The 16,578-nt window shown below is 50.3% G+C and overlaps 6 protein-coding genes across 6 annotated transcripts; 1 reads left to right on the top strand and 5 right to left on the bottom strand.

Moving 5' to 3' along the window:
• Positions 1-560: 560 nt before the first annotated feature.
• Positions 561-2,962, bottom strand: CTAM01_01843 (smr domain-containing protein; the record flags this gene model as incomplete). Its single annotated transcript, XM_060517884.1, has 5 exons — positions 561-749; positions 918-987; positions 1,927-2,561; positions 2,673-2,779; positions 2,929-2,962. The coding sequence occupies 5 exons, from the start codon at positions 2,960-2,962 to the stop codon at positions 561-563; spliced, it is 1,035 nt and encodes a 344-aa protein (XP_060387418.1).
• A 2,540-nt stretch (positions 2,963-5,502) lies between these two features.
• CTAM01_01842 (uncharacterized protein) lies at positions 5,503-5,664 on the bottom strand (the record flags this gene model as incomplete). The annotated part of the gene is made up of 1 exon (XM_060517883.1): positions 5,503-5,664. The coding sequence occupies one exon, from the start codon at positions 5,662-5,664 to the stop codon at positions 5,503-5,505; it is 162 nt and encodes a 53-aa protein (XP_060387417.1).
• A 979-nt stretch (positions 5,665-6,643) lies between these two features.
• Positions 6,644-7,485, bottom strand: CTAM01_01841 (uncharacterized protein; the record flags this gene model as incomplete). Its single annotated transcript, XM_060517882.1, has 3 exons — positions 6,644-6,958; positions 7,140-7,262; positions 7,324-7,485. Coding segments are annotated over 3 exons (600 nt in total), but the record flags the coding sequence as incomplete, so codon positions are not given.
• Positions 7,486-9,209: 1,724 nt separating this feature from the next.
• CTAM01_01840 (uncharacterized protein) lies at positions 9,210-9,829 on the bottom strand (the record flags this gene model as incomplete). Its single annotated transcript, XM_060517881.1, has 2 exons — positions 9,210-9,410; positions 9,683-9,829. The coding sequence occupies 2 exons, from the start codon at positions 9,827-9,829 to the stop codon at positions 9,210-9,212; spliced, it is 348 nt and encodes a 115-aa protein (XP_060387415.1).
• Positions 9,830-11,434: 1,605 nt separating this feature from the next.
• On the bottom strand, positions 11,435-11,635 carry CTAM01_01839 (uncharacterized protein; the record flags this gene model as incomplete). Its single annotated transcript, XM_060517880.1, has 1 exon — positions 11,435-11,635. A coding segment is annotated over one exon (201 nt), but the record flags the coding sequence as incomplete, so codon positions are not given.
• A 248-nt stretch (positions 11,636-11,883) lies between these two features.
• CTAM01_01838 (G-protein alpha subunit) lies at positions 11,884-13,181 on the top strand (the record flags this gene model as incomplete). The annotated part of the gene is made up of 4 exons (XM_060517879.1): positions 11,884-12,001; positions 12,113-12,455; positions 12,509-13,065; positions 13,138-13,181. The coding sequence occupies 4 exons, from the start codon at positions 11,884-11,886 to the stop codon at positions 13,179-13,181; spliced, it is 1,062 nt and encodes a 353-aa protein (XP_060387413.1).
• Between the last annotated feature and the right edge of the window lie 3,397 nt (positions 13,182-16,578).

Here is a 16,578-nt window from a genome sequence, read left to right as displayed (position 1 = left end):
TGGGTGCATCATACCTATTCCAGCCATCGTCACTGGGAAATCCCATAGTCTACGTAGGATCAAGTTTGTGGATACCCCTAGCAGATTGCTGGGTACGACCAAAATGACGCCCGTTTTCACTCTGATTTTTGTCTCCCGAATTGATGGCATACAATCAAACGGTCTCGACGGCTCATGGAGTAGATATTTTATCCATTCGTTTCTCCCTTCATACAGCGGTGTTTATTCCAAACCCGCATAAAGGTACTATGCCACGTCTTCTAACCACCGGTCAGGGGAAGGAAAACGTAACATAATGTAATATACAGGAAACCCTCCTCGTTCGTGGTTGTCCGTCCCACCTCACTCGCCTGGCTTCGTTAATTTGGAGATCGTGTGTGGTAAATGTTGCAAATCCCAGGGCCTTCTCCCCTCCGACTGGGCTTGTCTGCGCCTGCCTTGCTGGGAATACTGTTACATCAGCACGCGCGCGCGCGCTCGCTCTATCGAACACCCTCTGCGTGCCCATTCTCTTCTCTCTCTTTTTTACATCATTTGGGATTTCTTTCTCGACTGTGGATTTACTGTCCCTGCATCTGGGCCGTCATCTGGGCGTTGTGCTCCTGGAAGCGCTCGCTGAGGCGCTGCTGGGAGAACATCTGCTTCTGGATGCAGCGGGTGATGCAGCCGGTCTCGCGGGAGGAGAGGGACTTTGAGGTGAAGTCGTCGATGCACGAGGTGAAGCAGTGGTCGACGAGGTTGCCAAAGAGCTGTAAAAAGGGGGGGAAAGGATTAGCCACAGAGTCTTGGGAGTCTTATCGCTTTTTCGAACAGCGACCGAAGGAGGAAAGAAACATGGGAGACGGAGGAACGGATTTTTTCGTTTTTTTTTTTTTTTTGGTGAATGGCGGAACGGGAGGTTGAAGAGAGAAACGTACGTTCATGAATTCCTTGACCTGGCGCTTCTGAAGTCTCTGCTGGAGCTGGGCCTCCTCGGTCTTGGTAAGGCTGGTAATAGAGAATTGCGCGTTAGTCGCTATGTCTGATCTCTATGTTCCTCTAGTAATTCCAGGGGATCATTCAAGGGGGATAAAGCTTACGCGTCCATTTTGAGATGTGATTGATCTGATGAACTCGTAAAGTTGACAGGGTATATGCGAGGCCGGGCGGTACGTGATGGAAGTTGTGGTTGATTCCGGGGGCGATGACGATGGTTGAAATTTCTTTGGTTAAAGCACTTCCTCAGCAGAGCAGCGCTGCGCCGAACGGGATGGCAGGCAAGCTTGCCTTACCCCCGGTCAGCGCTGGCCAATCAGATCTCTATAAATCGGACAGCGCTGGAGCTCCGATAACGATAAGAACCTATCGGGATTTCGTTTGGAGCTTCACCTCGGATAGATGCATAGACTTCAATGGGAATTCCGATGCGCGAGAGTCACTGCCTTTATCTGGGAGACTGTGCTCTACTACTTTGAATGCCGAGCCGATATTGGTTGTCATCCGGCACTGGCGAGGGCTCTCTTCACAGCTTTGAAGCGTTAACCTCGGCCGTCAAATTCAAAAGACCAATTTTAATTCGAGATTTCGGAGGTATCGAGTGTGTTTATTTCTTTCAAGACACAGCAAACACCTTGGACGAGGAATTGGTTCCAATTATATCAAAAAATCTTAAATGATGTGTTTGAATCATCCTGACGTGGACAAAACCCACGTCGCCCTATATCCAATCCCAAAGCGACCGAGTCCAGTGACGTCTCGCCAGGGTATCAAGCCTATATATACATAGGTTCAGAAGAATAGAAGACATTACCATTTCACGTTGAGTCCGCTGGGTATCCAAGGTTCAAAAAAAGGCCGGGCCGCATACAATGATGCGTCCCGGCAGCCGAAAGCCATAAAGGGGGGAGCAAGCGGAGAAGGCCACAACAGAGACCAAAACCCCCTTACATGACGATACAGCAAGCCTTCTCCAGCTTCTTGAGAATCTTGACGACCAAGTCGCCAGTCTCGTCCTGGTTTTGCTGCTGGTTCTGGCCGCCGTGGTGCTGCTGTTGTCCACCGTGGGTCTGCCCGCCGTGCTGCTGGTTCTGACCGCCATGGTGCTGTTGCTGGCCGCCATGATGCTGCTGCTGGCCGCCTCCGTGGTGTTGCTGTCCACCACCAGTGTGAGGCGGCGGCGGCATCGTTGCATCCCCGCCCTGGAGGTTGATGTAGATCCGGCCGGCGTTCTCCTCGGTCGAGTACTTGAGTCCCATCTCGCGGCAAATGGCCTCGATCCTCGGCTTCAACTTCTGCACGTGGCCCGTCGAGTGGTTTCCCTTGCCGACGATGGCGTGCAAGTGTTCCTGGCCCCGCGCCCGGTCGGCGCGGATGCGCTCCTCGAGGATGCGCTCCGCCTCCTCGACGTACTGCCCGTGCAGATCGACGCAGCTGCCCGTCACACGGCCGGCGGCGTTGTTCTCCCGGAAGATAAACTCGGACGCCTGGCGGTTGTAGTCCTCCATCTTTTGCGCGTGGCGCTTGCCCTCGTTGGAGAGCTCCTTGGCGGCCGCGCCATCGCCCGACTGGTATGCTTGTTGAGACTGGAGAGCATCGAGGGTTGGTGTTAGTCTTGCGGCATCACACAAAACTCAAAACCACGTGTTTTGGACAAGGCTTCGGCTTGGGCTTAGGCTTAGGCTGGGGCCACTTACGCGCTCAAAGGCCTGATTGCGTTTGTTGGCTTCCTCGCGGGCGAGGTCACGGAGGCGATCGTACTCGCGTTCCGTATCGTCGTCGTCGTTGTCGGCGTGGCTGAAGGCTGCAAAATTTATGCTCGTGTCAGCGCGCGTCCGGGCCCCAGATGTCGAGCAGCAGCATTGTATTGATCCGGGCCTGTTTGTGGCGGTCTCGGATTTCAAGCCATGGCTCCAGGAGGATTCGAAAACGAAACATGGCGAAGTTGCTTACCGCGGCCGCCCAGGCGGTTCATAGGGATAGACATGTTTGCCCGTTTGCGCGCTCAATTGACTTCAAGACGCTGTCCGTGGTGGAATTGGCAGAGGAATGAAGAAGAATAATGCGGTCGCGAGCAAAACAAGCTTCAAGTTCGCGTCCAAGATGCAGGCAGAGAGGTTGGTATGACGGCGCTAAGCAAGCTTGTTTTTCGGTGCCGGCAACGTAATTGCGGGGCTCTGCTCCGGCCGATGACGCTTGTGCTGCCCGGTCCGGCTTCCGTCTCTGGCTGCCCGGTGCAGTACGGTTCTGCCATACGACCGGTTTGATGGGCGAACCCATTCGCCCCATCTTGGTCTATCAGTCTAGGTTCCATTCCTATGCTGTGTGGCTGTGTCTTCTGTGTCCAGAACTCTGGGGATGCACAAGCTCTCCTCAAGTGACTTGTGTGATCTACAGGGGCAGAAGCTATGCTTGGACATCGTTCTAACTCTTCAGGCGGCTACGAACGCCACAGGCATCGCTTGAACCCGTACTCTGGTTGGTGGCGCTTTACCGTATGTTCCGCGGTTTCTGTATGTCTCCCCAAGGTAGAATGATATCCTTCGTTTCCCAATTGTCCTAATTCATATCATCCGCATAACAGTATTCGTCTAGAGCACACAGCGGAGAGGCTTCGTTTCACAGCTTTCCGGATCCATGAGGATCTAGTCCAGTCCGAAACAAAACTCGAACAGCCGGAGTGGAGGACGATATCCACGGTGGCCAACGAAGGAGCGCTGGAGTCATGGATTGGGTGCCAGCTCGTCTGTATGATGTGCCAGATGGTGGTTACACAAGAGGCAGGCTCAGGGGCGGAAAGCTTCGGTGGGCCCTTCTAGAACACCACGTTCTCTTTTTTCTTCTTCGTTTTTCTCCTTTCCGGATGCTTCAGCATCTACTGTGTAATACTCCATAACAGGAGAAACCCAATCGTCAGAATCCAAGGTCAAAGCACACGCCGTCCGAACTAGCCGACCAAAGTCCAGATGGAATAATGACGATTTTCCGCGAAAGGTAACCTTCACTAGGGGGAGTCTTCAGGGGAACAGCAGATGATCGTAAGAGGGTGCCGCTCATTACTACAACGACCTTGCAGAGCACCATCTTCGTACCTGCATGACATGCAAGAGGACGACGCGCAGGGAACGCTCCATCTGCCAACTTTTTAGTGCGCGTTCACCAACTGTACGCACTGCTATTCGTCCACTCATGGAGTTGCACTGGGTCAGTGGGCGGCAGAGGCAAATGGGCAAGACGACCTTGACGACGAAGACGGTGTGAGTGGATGGGACCGGGCCTCGGAAACGAAGAGAGCCTCCACAATTCTGGGTCCTCTTCAATTAAAAAGAGCCCTCTCGTGATCCCCCGTGGAACGACTTTTTGCAACTCCACAGATTTGCCTCTTCAGGCGTGCGATGACTACGTACTATGAGCCCCCAGCCTCTGCCAATGGCTTGGATGGATCCCGCTTTGCTTTGAGGAAAAGGCAGCTCGTCTGCCATGTGGCCTCCCTGTACCAGGCGGGAATAGTTTCTCTGGTAGTTTCCGACCGGCTGCTTGCAATGCATCTAGTGAATGTGCGAAATTACCTTATTTCGGATGCGAGATGTCTAGGTACGCCGGCTTGTCAAATGCTTCTATTGGTTCCCTTTTGAGAGCCGCTTTAGACGGCGTTCTTGTCAAAGTCTCTCGGACGGCGGCTGCTAAAGCCTTGGTTTGCAAAAGCAGATGTCCCTCATCTGGCTTGTCGATCTGGAGCTGCTTCCCCACCAGCACACTGTAGAGAGTCTCGCCTTTGAGACGTGCCATCGAGTGAGACCTGAGAGGCAAGAAGTCTGGACTCCGAATTACAACAAATGAGGGGCCAGAGCAAGGTCTATCCATTTGCATGAAATACTGAGAATCCACTTCAGACCGTATTTTCGACAGTGAGGATGGTGTTACCTGGTACGGATACCGCATGGTAGGGGCACATTCTCGATAGCCCCGTTGTGCCCCCCAGAAAACCGTCCAAAATTTGGTGATGATCGACAAGTCCAAACAGGTTCGGGAAGTGCACGCCTGCAGGTCAGCGGAATGGAACCCCGAGATCACTGTCCGATCTTTCTGTGCCCGCCTCGAGGGGGCTTCGACCGCCATCGTATTATCGTAACGCAGATGAGATTCACAACAGCCTGACTGTATTAATGTATACAGTTACCAGCAAGGGTGGGTGATATTTTGCCCTTGCATGGTCGGCTAAGATGGCTTGGTGTTTCAAGGCAGCTAAAATGGTGGAGTCTAACCGTCCCAAACTCCAGGCTTTGGCTCTCATGGCACTGAGCGGTAAATCAAGAGATACCTACCCTCTCCAATGTGTCAACGCGTACGTTGACTTCGATGTGAAAGACGTGATAATCTGTGCGCCCTGTAAGGGTTTAGACGTAACGACGAAGCGCCGAATGCCCTGGGCTTCAGACGGTTCTCCCCGGTGAGCCTGCGAAGTAGATACCGCTTCTGGTCTGTTTGCTCTGTTGTTTGCTTTCCAGAGAAGTAAGTTTTCATATTTTAAGTCGGCCGACTAAGAGGGTGGCTCCGGCAGTATCGCAAGTCGGAGCGCCCATCTCGATACCGTGACTTGTGGTTAATGTGGTGCTTAGCTCTCGATACATGATCATGTTCGTGTGGCGTTTTATTGGCTGGCTGCAATGATTGCCCTACAAGTACCATTTCCAAGATCTAAGCCGTCGAGGCGCTCTGGCAGCCAATCAATGCAACAGGACCGAGTCAGTATGAATGATGTCTCTCTTTGAGCTTCACAGCTTCGTCTATTGCCGAGCAGCTTGGGTCGGTGGCTTTCTTAGTGCAAAGCCTGCTTTGCTCGATGCTCAAACACGGCCGAGCGATTCTTTGAACAGACATCGAGGTCGACTTTTCGGGTTTATTAAGCCCGTGCGTCAATGGGGATCTGGGTACCGGAACAGATTATCGCGTTCAGACGTAGATCTTGTTTACTGGCAGGATTTTGTTAGTACTAGCTTTTGATCCGCCGATGGTACCATGTGCAAGCAGAATCGTGTGTAGCGGTAGCCAGTACTGAACACTGAACTCATATGTAGGTGAATCACCTTGGCGGCAGCTTGCAGCAAAGTAGCAAGCGCCCGAGGGCAGACGCGAAGGAGTACGTGGACTGGTAAAAAGCAAACATCTCGGGCTGAGTCGGAGGCCCAAAGATGTTGGAAACTCGGAAATAGTGAAATGACTACTTGCCGCAAACAATGCTGTTATTGTCGACCAGTTATTTGATATTGGGTTTGGGTAGAGGAAAATTCGACATAGAGCCTTGTCTTGGCGTGATGACAGCTCCTAATGTGAGCCGGCTAGAATATTATTCAGATAGTCAAGATCCAAACTGGGCTTTCGAACAGTCGATCGAGGCGTTGGACGCCACTGCCCCTGATGATAGGATTTGTATGTGTCTAAGTATATTTTGCTTACTCTTTTCCCATTACGTTAGCTTCTTGCTTCTGGAGACTTTGCGCCACGCACACAAGAGAGAATTGCTAAATGAGACGAGATTTGAAGCAAACACATAGGCCAGGGCAAGCAAGCGGTGTTTTTTTTGATCATATCGCTCTTTGATCAAAAGGATCTTTCAATGTGTCCCAGACGACGATCTCGTTGAGAGTAGTTGGCCAACACTGTCCAATTATCGATAGACGGCGTGTGGTATACCGCATAAAAGAGGTGGAGCGGCCAAACATCTTAAGTGGACGCAAGGGTGGACAAGAAGACGGGATCTCTCGCGATAATCCGATATCACGGCAATCCGAGATTCCGCTGCCTGCCCCAATAAGCGCAAGGACGATCTCAGGACGAGACTATGCATACGATTTCCGGGTCTGAAGGTAATATCGTTGACGCCGAATGTGGTGGCAGAGACGCTTGTACGAGCTAGAACGGTGATGAGTAGAGTAGCCGCCATGGCCGTGGGACCGTAGCTCCGATGCGGCCCCGGTTCTTCCTAATGGATGAAAGAGAACTAGAGCGATGGACCGGCCCATTGGCGTCTGGCTCTTTTTTTGAGTTGACAGCATGAGTTCCCACTTTGGAGTAGAAAAGAAAGGGAATGCTACTAGTCTCCATGTACTTTAGGCCTGTTTTGAGAGAAGGCTGCCTTTGAGCATGCGGGTTCTTTGTCCCACCTCAACATCCATGGTCTGTCTTCTGAAGCAAGGTCGAGGCAGTGCAGATTGCAGAAGCGTTTGCGGGCGAATCAAAAGGTGATGGCCAAGTGTATGGAGAGTTTGGGTCTTTTGCTTGTTTGTCTGGTAAGTGTGCAATGCAGTTTGGCGTCCAACTAACACTAAGATCCAGATCTGTGCACACCAACGAGTATGTAGGGTAAAGGCCTGGTAAATACGGAGTACCCGCACTCCATGATGGGTGGCCACCGTAATGAACGAGGCCGTGGTGGTGGGTAGATCTTGTGGAGGACCTGAAGGTGTGGATAGGACCTTGCCCACGGCAACAACTTCGTTCACCTCCTTGCCCTAGGGAGGCGGCTGACGAGGACAGTAGTGTTTCGAGAATTGCAATGGAAGTTTTGATGGAAGGACGTTACTCGAATTCCAATGTTCCATAACCCATCCATGTTGGGTAGGTTGTGGATGGGTGGATCTCTCGTCTGCTTGGCCGCGGCGGATGGTCTGGCGTTGCTTGCAGCTGCAGGCTATGGTGCAGATGGTTGCGAAAAAGGAAGCGTGCAGATTTTCTTCTTCCTGGTTGGGACTGAATCTGAACTGAGCCCGCCCGCGGTCCCCCCTCCCCGACCGACTCCCGAGTCCTCCACATCCGCAGATGCTACTGCCGGTCGGCAGAGGATGAGTTGCCGTTCGACGCTTACGGAGTTCACAGATTGCACCCGTAGGAATCATCATGATGTTGTCAAGTCGCTGTAGACCGCGAACCGTCAATTTGCTAAATGGGCGTCAGCTCAAGATAATATGTCAAAGTTCCGGTTCGTATTGGCATTGGCTCGTGCTTCTCACCTAATTATTGTTCCTAGACCAGTCACCAAAGGTGGCTTGATCCATATTAACTACCACACAGCAACAGATTGTATCCGTAGCGGTAGTCTAGGAGAGACATGGAGTCCCATTGCAGTTAGCGGATTCGTACCCGGCCGAAGGAAGAGCTCACACAGGGCCCAGAGAGGCCATCTCCGTGCCTGGTCTATGGTCAGTGGTAGCGCGAGGAAATTTTACATTAGTCAGGGCGGCGAACAAGGACTTTTCAAGACCAGTCAGGCCAGGCAGACCAGTGCGAGACCCCTTTCCCCTGTTCTTTTCCCGCCCAGAGACGCCAGGGACTCCAGGGGACTTCGGCTTCGTTGCGGGCAACCTCTGGCTGGATGAGACCTCGCCGAGCTCTTCTCCACTGGCTATTGGCCCGGTCGCGGTGATTTCAACGTTGCAAAGGCCTGGGTGCGGATCCACGCCCGCTGGAAGACACTCCTGGTCATCGTCTCCATCCAGGTCTAGCAGGTTGTCGTCGATTGGTCGGCGAGGTCTTCGTCAGTCTGGCCGTGTGTTTCTGACACTTGCACAGGAGCAGAGCAAAGGTAGTGTAGGTACGGAGTATGCGTGGGTGTAGGCGCGTAAGGAATAGGTAGGTTGTGGACGGTACAAAGCATCCATCTCATCGGCTTCCCGATCTGCGGTGCCTCTAACCGCATCTCTCAGTGTCAGCTCGGGGCGAGAAGACGGCGCTGAACATCGACGTTAGCTTGGCTCAGGAAAGGAAGAGACAGGCGATGACAGGACAACCTAAGACAATAGCGACCGGGGAGGCCAGACGAGAAACTGGGGCTAAATGCATCGAGAAGTACGTACATGCCCTTATGTAAGGCGATATATCACATAAAGCAGGTACAGGTGGATACGTACCGGGCCGCACCAGAGACAGCTTAGCACCAAAACCAAGGCCAGGACATGTACCTTGTCCGTGCTTCTGGAACTCCCAGCCCCTGTTGGCCCCTGCACTATAGCCAGAGGGACGCGCCGTACGGACAGGTACCTACTGGAAGGTAGCTGGATATTCGCGTCCAAAGCATTGCCCACATCGTACCTATCTATGCTCGTGGCCTTGATCTCTGAAGCTTTTCTTATGTATTGCTTGCGAAAGCCATGGAAATTATAGTACTTTCATAGTGTGTATATACATATGTGAAATGCAAATGGCTGAAATAAGTGCGAGCTGGTGATGAGTTCAAGTCAAGTGAGCCCGAGTTTGAGGTGTGAAGTGAAGTGAGGTGCGTTGCCGCGCACTGGCCACGGGAAGGAGCCTCCAGAGTCCAGCGTCCCCCACCAGGCTGCTTCAGTGTCGAGGACGCCCGGCGATGGCCCCCAAAAAGCCACTAGTCTTGCTGCCAACTCCTCCATCATGGCCAGGTACAGCCAGTCGGGGCTGTCAATCTGAAGTCCAAAAGAACGGGACGCCTCATATCGGTACGGATACAGCGTACATAGACAGACACCAGCCTGGTAGGAAACCCCGTGGACCACGTCTGGCACCACAGGCTGGTGCCACTGGTTCCCTCCTTCCCCCCCCGTGCCCTCCCCCCATGCGGCGTGCCTTACCCCCTCCTCATTGTCCACCAAGTTGGAAAGACCGCCAATTCGCCATTTCCTCGCCTCCGCCGTGCCTCTCTCCGTCTTCTTCACACAGTGTACTTTTATCCCCGTACCTCGCCCCGAAGCGCATTGTCCGCCCCGGCGACGACTGCCGCCCACTCTTTTTCTCCCACTACCCTCTGGTTCCTCGCAGCACCGTCGCCGCCATCCTTGCTCATAACTCCTCCACCCTTGCCCTTTCCCATCTCTCCTCTCCACATTACTTGGTTTATAGGGGTAAGTTTAATCCCCTAGCTCGGTACCGATCTACAGACAAGGGTTAACGTACTAATTAAATCGTTAGCGCTAAATAGCTAACATAATTAATAATTATTAAATCTTAATTAATTTCTATAGCTAAATTAGTATTTAATATATATTCTATTAATATTAATTACTACTTAGTAACGCGCGGGTATTATATTTAATAATAAGTATAAAAAGTCCTTTAAAAAAGTATCCTAGGCCTCTTTAACTTATTATTATAATACGTTATATAAGGGGTTTTTTTATATACTTATAAGCTCTTATATATAATCCTTTATCTAATTCTAATACGTTTTAATAAAGTTAAAGTTAAGTAAGAAAAGTAATTAGAATATTAAATAAACGCTATAATTATTAAGCTCTTACTAAGTTAACTCTATATTATATATTAAGGTACCGTTTTATATTAAAATAAAGTTATTATTATATATTTATTAATAAAAATAAATTTAATTATTAATAATTAATATAATATATTTTTAATAAGTATTAGTACGTATACTACCCTAATCCTTCTCTTAAAAAATACTTAGTCCCTTCTAATCCCTAGAGAAATATTTTTAAAATATTTAACCCTATTTATATTAATACTTCTTAATAATATATATTAGGTCTTATTCCTTATTATAGTAATAAATAATATAAAGCTTATAATAATAACCGCTTATAACTTATATCTCGTTTATTTATAAAACTTTTTATTAGTTTTTAATAGTTTAGTAGAGGTACTCTTAGGCTTAAGTAAGATATTTAATTTAATTAGTTTTAAATATAGGGGGCTTATAATAAGTAATATAATAATAAAACCCGAGCTAATATAGGGCTACTTATATTATATAAATACCGAATTAAAAAAAAAAGAGTATAATTAAAAATAATAAAAAAGAAGCTTAGCGGCCGTTTTTAAAAAAAAATAATATACTTAACGAGAGCCTCTTTTTATTATAAAGTTATAATTTATAAATAGTTAGAACGCGGCGCAATTATTACTAACGAGGCCCTTATAACTATACGGACTTAATTTTTTATAAATCTAATTAATTTAATTATTTAAGCTTATATAAATTTTATATTAGTATATAGTATATAAATCCGCTAATAATTAGCCTTAATAAAATACTTTATTATACTACTTACTAGCTATATTATATTTATAATAATTCGTTAAAAGTGAGGTAAGTAAGTAAGTAGGTAGTATATAAGAGGAAGAATTCGTAATTAGTAAAAAAGTTAGGCTGGGCTAATTAGTGGGCCTGTGCTAAAATAGTGGCTTCTGATTGGTTAAATTGCCCATGGAAGGCAGGCACGGGCCATCCCCACCGGTACCTGACAAGGGGGTTAAACTTTGGCCTGATACCGTAGTAGAGGCACCTCCCAACCCATTCCTCTCTTTTCTCTCTCCCTCTCCTGCTCCTGGTCTCCCAATCCTGTCGCGACCATCCCATCCTCCCACCGTCCGCCCAACGGCTCGTGTTTTCTTTTCCTGTTTGCTGCGTCTTTCGACGACTCATCGTCAATTGAGTGATTCCATCATCAATCCAACGACCAAGAGGTGAGTTTCATCCAACTTTTCCTACCGCATGCAGGCGAGAGAGAGACACACACACCACGAATCTTCCAACTTGCCGGCGCCGACATAGAGCCACTGGGAATTGAGAAAGCGAAACGAACGAGACACGCAAAAGAGACAGCCTAGAAAGGAGAAACTCCTCCACCTGCCCGCTCGCTCGATGGTAGCATCCTCCCTCGACCTTTCGACTCTTCGTCTCTTATCCGCCATCGCCTGGATCAACTTCGCATTCCAGCCCGTCGCCCCCAAACAATTCGACCCGTCTCTCTCGTTTGCCCGTCGGCATCACATCCACCTGCGACGTGGTTGGCTAACAAGCTTTGCTTCTTTCAGGTCTCCAACGCGCAACGCCCAATTCTTTACTGAATCCCCAATTCCCTTTAATCCCATCAATTTTATTCTACCAGTCGTCGTTTCCAACGACACCAAGCCGCCAAAATGGGTTGCGGAATGAGCACGGAGGACAAGGAGGGCAAGGCCCGCAATGAGGAAATCGAGAATCAGCTGAAGAGGGATAAGATGATGCAGCGCAACGAGATCAAGATGCTTCTTCTGGGTACGTCAACATCTGCCCGCGATTGCATGTTCTGTGCGCGCCGTACCTAGCGCCATCCGACGACGTTCAATCATCGCATCGCTGCATAATGATTCTCTAACAGTTCTATAGGTGCTGGTGAATCCGGAAAGTCGACAATTCTGAAACAGATGAAGCTGATTCACGAGGGCGGCTACTCACGCGATGAACGGGAATCCTTCAAGGAGATTATCTTCAGCAACACGGTGCAATCCATGCGTGTCATCCTCGAGGCAATGGAGTCCTTGGAGCTGCCCCTTGAGGACCAGCGCATGGAGTACCACGTCCAAACCATCTTCATGCAGCCCGCCCAGATCGAGGGCGATGTTCTGCCTCCTGAAGTTGGAAGCGCGATTGAGGCGCTGTGGAAGGATCGAGGTGTGCAAGAGTGCTTCAAGCGCTCTCGCGAATACCAGCTCAACGATTCAGCAAGATAGTGAGTGACTGCTCCTCGTGTGGGAAATTGCCATGTGCGCTAACGAGACCCAGCTATTTCGATAATATCGCGCGTATCGCCGCTCCTGACTACATGCCCAACGACCAGGATGTCCTCCGATCGCGTGTCAAGACAACGGGTATCACGGAAACCACATTCATCATTGGCGACCTGACCTACAGAATGTTCGATGTCGGTGGTCAACGATCTGAGCGAAAGAAGTGGATTCACTGCTTCGAAAACGTCACTACCATTCTCTTCCTGGTCGCCATTTCCGAGTACGACCAGCTACTATTCGAGGACGAGACTGTCAACCGTATGCAGGAGGCCTTGACTCTCTTCGACTCCATCTGCAACTCAAGATGGTTCATCAAGACGTCTATCATCCTCTTCTTGAACAAGATCGATCGTTTCAAGGAGAAGCTCCCCGTCAGCCCGATGAAGAACTACTTCCCCGATTACGAAGGCGGAGATGACTATGCTGCTGCGTGCGACTACATTCTCAACCGATTCGTCAGCTTGAACCAGCATGAGACTAAGCAAATCTACACGCACTTCACCTGCGCGACAGACACAACTCAGATCCGCTTCGTCATGGCGGCAGTGAATGGTACGTCCAACGTTCATCATGCACTGCGTGAGACAAGGCGCACAAAGAGACTCAAGCTAACCTTTTAACTAGACATCATCATTCAAGAGAATCTGCGGTTGTGCGGTCTGATTTGAACAACAAAAACGTTTGCTTTTTCTACAATACCCTTTACTTCTAATTGCATGACCCAAGCCAGAAAGCGTCGTGGGGAGGCTGGCTCATGAAATTAACTTTCTTCCCGACGATGAGACGGCGACCCGACGGTTTCCCAAGATTCCCTTGATTACGCGACTGTATTTTTCTTCCTACCTCCCGGCTATCCCCTCGTATATTGCCTCGCGAATCAGGCGGTATACGTTTTTGGTTGTGCTATTGTTGGCCCGCGTTCAGGAATAAGAGGGGAAAGGTGGGAGGTAGTTCTGTACCAAACATGATGTCTCGACCAGCAGACGGGCTCGCCGCGGAAGACGGAATCCTACTGCGGGCGGGCAGCGGCAGTGAGAGAGTGAGATGGGGGCAGGAGAGAAGGAGAGAGATGGGAAGTTGGCCCCCATGGATGGATAGCAAGAGGAAAAGAAGCAATGAACTTGAATGCATTTGAGAGAGCCTGATGGATGGAAGGTGGCTAAATATTCTGTTTAATTACGAAAATCTCCTTAATATCGTGCAATTGTGACATGATGCGTAGCTAAGTGGCCGTTCCTCGAAGGCTCTCTACGCATCTCACTCGTGAGGTGAACCCGCGACGGGAAGGTCTACCGGGTGTTGTCTACGATGCACATCCAGGAGCGTTGAGATCTGGTGATACATGGCGTTCTGCGGTTGCAGCTAGTCTGCGAGACATGATCACCTTCAACATCCATCAGAATCCCATTGTAAAGATCGCCATCTGCCGTCGCGCAGTAGGCCAAGATGGATAGCTAGCTTAGGACGGAAGGCTGGTCGAGAACCGGCGCCACATCCAGGACCGGCGTCGTCGTGCCCGCCTCCGTTCTCCGCATTGCGCCGTTTGCGGTCTTTGCAAGGCAACACCGCTTCCGTTCATGGGATATATTTCCCGTAATGTACGTAAGGGGAAAGCGCCTAATCATACCTAAGCCTCCCGGACGAAGTGTAGCGTAGCTTGGTATAGGTCTGGTTGAAGGTCTTCGTCTTCGTCATCAACTGCAATTGCCTCACAATCACCACACCATCTTTATTTCTCGAAATTCAGTTTAAGGCCGCAAGGGGTCCTTTACTCTTCACTTTCTATGCCGCCGCGCCGCGGCCGCCTCCTCGTCTTCGTCACCCGCCTCTTCTGTCCGCTTTTCTTTGGTCCAGAATTTTGAGTTCCATGAAAGAGGATGGGCGGCGACGAGGGAAAGGTAAATGGGAAAGGGACGCGGGGGGCTTGGAGAGAGAGTCGAATGTGGCCGTGTGTATACGGAGAGGTCTCCAAGAACGCACTAGCACGCACACATTTCCAGTACTGCAATAAGGAGATATGGTTCAAGACTTTGACGACACATTTTGGGATGGGACGGGACGGGAGGCGCGGTTGTCGGCTGTGTTTGTGTGTGGAAGCAAGCGATGGTGGCGCAAGCTTGCTTTGGGAGGTGGCGTTACCTATTGCCATTCGCTTGGGTCTTTGCCACTCGAGACGAGAGGGAAAAGGGGGGAATAGGTACGTTCGTGAGGTGAGTGAATTGAAGCTTGGCATGTATAGGTATCGCGAAGTGCAAACGCAGGTGAAGGGGGGATGAATCGATGGTGAAGAAGCCGTTGGAGTGATCGTCGACAAGGATGGCAGGCCCTTGGGCATAAAGTGCTTTTACCAAGGACAGGCGGAGGCGAGCTAAGCTCATGGGGCTGGCGGGTATTGCGTTGCGTGGTTGCCCGCCGCCGCCCCCAAATCTGCACATTGCACACAGACGGATTGCCTCGAGTATAGACAGTGATGTTTGGTGGCATGTAGTGTTGGTGATGCTGGAGGTGAGATCCGGTGCCGGGGTCGGAAGGCGAGGGGGGGGGGGGGGCTTCGTTCTTTCGTGATATTGGGTAAGGATCATCTCCTTTCATCCCGTCTGAAGAACGAATGCTGTTGCTCACCCTCTCCCCCGATTCTCAAACACGTCGCAGGATTGGTATGCCCTGCCCTTGCCCGCAGCGGCCCCTCCATTCCCTTCTTCAGACCAATGAGTTATATGAGTTGTGATATGTTTAATACGCAGTCGTTATATTGGCCAATTCTTGCGACGTGACCTTGCTCGATACAGAAAATACCGTCTCCAACGTAGACCGGATTCGAGTACTCCGTTAAAGGGCGTCTTTCATTTCCAACGATCCAAAGGGCGGAGCAAGAAGACTTGGACGGGTAGGGTTTGGGTATGCTTTGCCTTACTTCGCCTCACAAAGTCGGGGAATTCGGCACGATGCGATCTCGCTCCTTACAACATCTCCGTAACACACGTGTACTTGTTTTGGAGGCTTCAGATTAGATGAGAAGGGGGGTCACGAAAAGGACAGAGAGAATTGAGATAAAGTTGGGGGTTGTGTGGAGTGCCGGCGTGACGTTTCATCCAGATTGCGTTTGCTGTTCTTGTTTTTTTGCCCAAATTTACATGTACACTAGTTACACCAATACACTTACACAGCATTGTAGGGCTCTCTTTCGCAATCGCCTCTGCCCACCGACTGCGGAAGGGATCGCGCTTTGAACATTTTCCCACGGGCACCGTCCACGTCTTCCCGGGAATAGAGAAATGTCTATTTTGCTGTAGACCATCACGGGTGGGGTGGAGTACTACAGGCAGATCAGAGTTCACGTTGACCGCTGAGAAGGGAGACGGGGGGCTAATTGGCAGCTGGTGTGTGTCTGTGCGTAAAATAGCTTTCCGTCGGGGGGCGTTGAAATCGGGCTCCCAAGGTTTATGTGAGTTGACTTGGGATCGATTGTGAACTATATATGGGGGTTTCTCTGTCGTTCTTGGGACGAAGATTGATCCAGTACATGCCGGTGCGTAAGCTGCGTACCCTAGGAGAAAGAGCACGGTTGGAATAAGTCCGCAGACGGAGCATGAATCACTCTTGCCCTCCCCGAGCGAAGCCGAAACCGACGAGTTGATTGGGCAGATAGATTGGACTGATGAGACATGCAGAGAAAGAAGCTGAGAATATTGTACTCGCTGAAGGTAGGTTACTCGGGTAGAGGTTTGCACGCGAGAGATTCAGCAGCGGGAGGGCGCATGCTACGCTGTCAGGCATCTGGAGTCTGTAAAGTGGCTGTCCGCCCTTCACCCTTTATCAACCATATCCATACCAGGTGTGTGAGCATCTCAGCGTAGTGTAAGGCGGACTGTTGCAACAGATGATGGATGGGTGGCCTCACGTTGAACGTCAGACGATTCGTCAGGCTGGGGGACGGAGCCGGCGGGTTAGGTGAAATGGCGTAGCAGCAACGGATGATAAAGGCAAATCGGCTGGATCTTTTCCCAAACTAGAGGATATATGACAAGACGGAATATAGATGGGAAGGGCCCAAGGGGTGTGTTT

Source organism: Colletotrichum tamarilloi (assembly GCF_030869305.1).
Source record: "Colletotrichum tamarilloi strain Tom-12 chromosome Unknown Scaffold_4.1, whole genome shotgun sequence".
Classification (NCBI taxonomy): domain Eukaryota; kingdom Fungi; phylum Ascomycota; class Sordariomycetes; order Glomerellales; family Glomerellaceae; genus Colletotrichum; species Colletotrichum tamarilloi.
Note: the sequence above shows the minus strand (reverse complement) of the source record. Positions and strands in the feature narration are given on the sequence as shown.